Genomic DNA, 3,550 nt, shown 5'->3' on the forward strand with positions numbered 1-3,550 from the left:
AAAATAATTAATATTGCTTATTGCATGAATATTATTTTTAATTTATTCCTCATTTAAAATTTTAATGTTTAAATTTTATCATTTTTTTTTTTAAAGTAATTAAAAAATTAGTAATACTGGAAGTTTTCATTTTAAAAAGAATTATAAAGAAATAAGATAAATTCTTAATAAGATAAATTCTTAGTATTAAATAGTTATCGTAAACATTTTTAGCAATTTATTAATCAATTACATTTTTATAATATTAATACATAACTTTTTTGTAAATATTTTAAATTAGAAATTAAATAAGATATTTTAAAGTAATTATTTTTCCTAAGCATTTTAACATTTATTATTGTTGCATAGAATTTAAAAATTTTTATTATTTAATTTATTCTTTAAGTTGTTAAAATTATTTATTTCTGTAAATAGATAAATTTAAATAAGAAAAAGAGAAAAAAATTAACAGGAAAAAGAATATTATCTCTAATATTATTTATATCCCAGATACTACTATCTTGTAGCTAAAGATTTTTTCACTACAGATATGTCAACTTTGAAAATATATAATAATAAAGAGAAAAAAAAAGTATTAAATTATCTTATGAGGTTTTTTATGTTTATCTTTTTAGTTTGGACATTACAATGTTATAATAATGTAGGAAAATTATAATACTTAAATATATTTATGTTTCTTAGTTATTTTTTTTAATTATAATTTTATTCATATGGAAAAAGCTTTTTTTTTAATATTGAACTTTTTTTTACAATTTTAGTGGGCTTCTTTTAGACCATGGAATTGCGAAAATGAATTAAAAAACATATCAAATTTGGGAATTAAAAGATCATTGGCGGAAAATAAAAATGCAATTATGCAAGTAGAAGGATCAAAATGTTATGAACAACATAGTAATGTGGAAATAGACTTAGAATCATTGAATGAACAAAATTATATAAAAAGGGATATAGATTCAGAACAAGAAAATGAATTAGAGATAATAGATAAAAATCAAAAAGTAAAATTTAATCAAAGAATTTTAGGGATATGCAAGAGTAATTTTGAAATAATTCCCTTATCTATTGCTTTTTTCCTATCATTTATTGCACTTATATGTTCTTTAGTATATATTTTTAAAAGTGATATAAATGAAGATTTAAAAATTTTTGAGTTATCTAACACATCTATTTTAATTACTTCAATACTTTTAACTCACAAGGAAATCAAAATTAAACGTAAAAACAAATTTAAGTAACTTATCTTACTAAAGTTATTGCACATTAAAAAGAAAAAATATATAAGATTAAAAATATCTTAAACGTTGCTATAAATATGGTTTATTAATTGTCTGTTCAATGATATATGAAACGTATTAAGCAAACCATTTCATAAAGAACATGTAAAAAAATTCTTACCAATTTAATTTATTTTAAAAATATTTTTGTAGTGAAAGAATATATTTTATAAATCAAATTACATAACAAGAGATAAATAGTTTATTTCATAAAGCATTTATAACATATTAAATAGAAGTATTTTACTTCAATATTTTTATTATTTATAGTAAACTAATTATTTCATATCATTTATCTTAAAAAATTTCCTTATTTTTATTATAATTAGATTTTTATTATAAAATCCTTTAATTATATATATACATGTAAAAGGATTTTTGTTTTCTACGAATTCATTATTCTTCATAAATATAAATTTTCTTTCTTATTATAATCATTTATATCAAATAAAAAGATTCTTTCAATTAATGTTTTGCTCTTTAATAAGGAAAAAACAATATATAATTATTAACCAAAAAAAAAAATATATCGTTATGAATAAAAATAGCATTTTTTTATTATTTAAAAATTTATAAATATATAACAATGTTTTTATTAAGCTGTTAGGGTTTATTTCTGAATTATTTCTCTTGAATATTAAACTCTTTACCTTATATTCTCAATTTATTTATTGATTACTATTCATTATGTTGTCAAGTATTAAATAATTAAATAATTAAATTAATAATGAGAATGTAGAGAAATTTTTACTTGTTTTAATTATTATAAAATAACTTGCTTTAAGCAGTTATATATTCCTTATATAATTATGCTATATAATATATGATAAAAAAAATTATCTTATATATATATTTTTAGTTTTTCTATAGTTTATATGGTATATATTATCTGTCAATTTTTAAACTTAAATCATTGATTTATTAATTGCTTGTTTAATTACTTTGCTAGAGTATTAAACAAACAAATTAATAAAGAGCATGTATAACTAAATATATGGATTTTTATATATATATATACTTATGATTTATTAAATGGCCTTTTAATGACTTTGCTAGAGTATTAAACAAACAAATTAATAGAGAGCATGTATAACTAAATATATGGATTTTTATATTTATATACTTATGTTTTATTAATTGGCCGTTTAATGACTTTGTTAGAGTATTAAACAAACAAATTAATAAAGAACATTTATAACTGAGTTAAATTTTATTGCCTCTTTTAATAGACTTATTAATTGTTATAAATGAGTTTTTAATTACAAAGAATTACTTATTCTTTTAATTAAAAACATACAGACAAACTATAACAATTAATAAAATCAAAACTTTATATTATTCAATTTTATTTCAAAATATACATTGATTATAACAAAATATTATTAATTTGTCTTTTATTTTTATAAAAGATAAATAAATTTTTATTTACTAAAAATTCCTCACCACAAAAAAAAAAAAAAAATTTTTTTTTTTTTAAATATTTCAAAAACAAAATAAACAAACAAAAAAAATATGTATATATATTTTTTTTCTTTTTTTATTTTTATTAGTGTCAATACATATTAGTTTGAACATACACATACAATAAACTAGCTTAGTGTACTGCAAAAAATTATAATATCTTTTGTTAATCAGTCAATGCATGGGTAACTTGTATATACACTGATTTATTGATTTCCCGTTTAATGACTTTGCTAGAGTATTAAACAAACAAATTAATAAAGAGCATGTATAACTAAGTATACGTTTATATATATATATTCGTTTATATATATATATTCGTTTTTATTATATATATATATATACTGTTTTCTTATGATGCATAATATTTAATTGAAGTTAAATTTTACTGCATCTTTTAATAAACTGATTTATTAATTGCCCGTTTAATGACTTTGCTAGAGTATTAAACAAACAAATTAATAAAGAGCATGTATAACTAAGTATACGTTTATGTATATATATTCGTTTTATTATATATATATATATACTGTTTTCTTATGATGCATAATATTTAATCGAAGTTAAATTTTACTGCAACTTTTAATAATCCTATTAACAGTTATAAATGAGTTTTTATTTACAAAGAATTAATATCTTCTTTTAATTAAAAACATATAAATAATTTATAACAAGTTATTAAGTCAAAATTTTATGATATTCAATGTTATTTCAAGATATACATTGAATAATACATAAACATTTCTCTTATTTCATAAGTTTTAATAAGTTAACATTTCTTTCCTTTAATTTTTATTTACACTAAAAATTAAAAC

General features: G+C 17.5%; 1 protein-coding gene across 1 annotated transcript; it reads left to right on the plus strand.

The window, feature by feature from the left end:
• Window positions 1-529: 529 nt before the first annotated feature.
• Window positions 530-1,235, plus strand: PRELSG_0017800 (fam-h protein; the record flags this gene model as incomplete). The annotated part of the gene is made up of 2 exons (XM_028675667.1): window positions 530-640; window positions 759-1,235. 2 exons carry the CDS (start codon window positions 530-532, stop codon window positions 1,233-1,235), a joined length of 588 nt encoding a protein of 195 aa, XP_028531036.1.
• Window positions 1,236-3,550: the final 2,315 nt, after the last annotated feature.

The sequence above is a fragment of the Plasmodium relictum genome, assembly GCF_900005765.1.
Source record: "Plasmodium relictum strain SGS1 genome assembly, contig: PRELSG_00_v1_188, whole genome shotgun sequence".
NCBI lineage: Eukaryota > Apicomplexa > Aconoidasida > Haemosporida > Plasmodiidae > Plasmodium > Plasmodium relictum.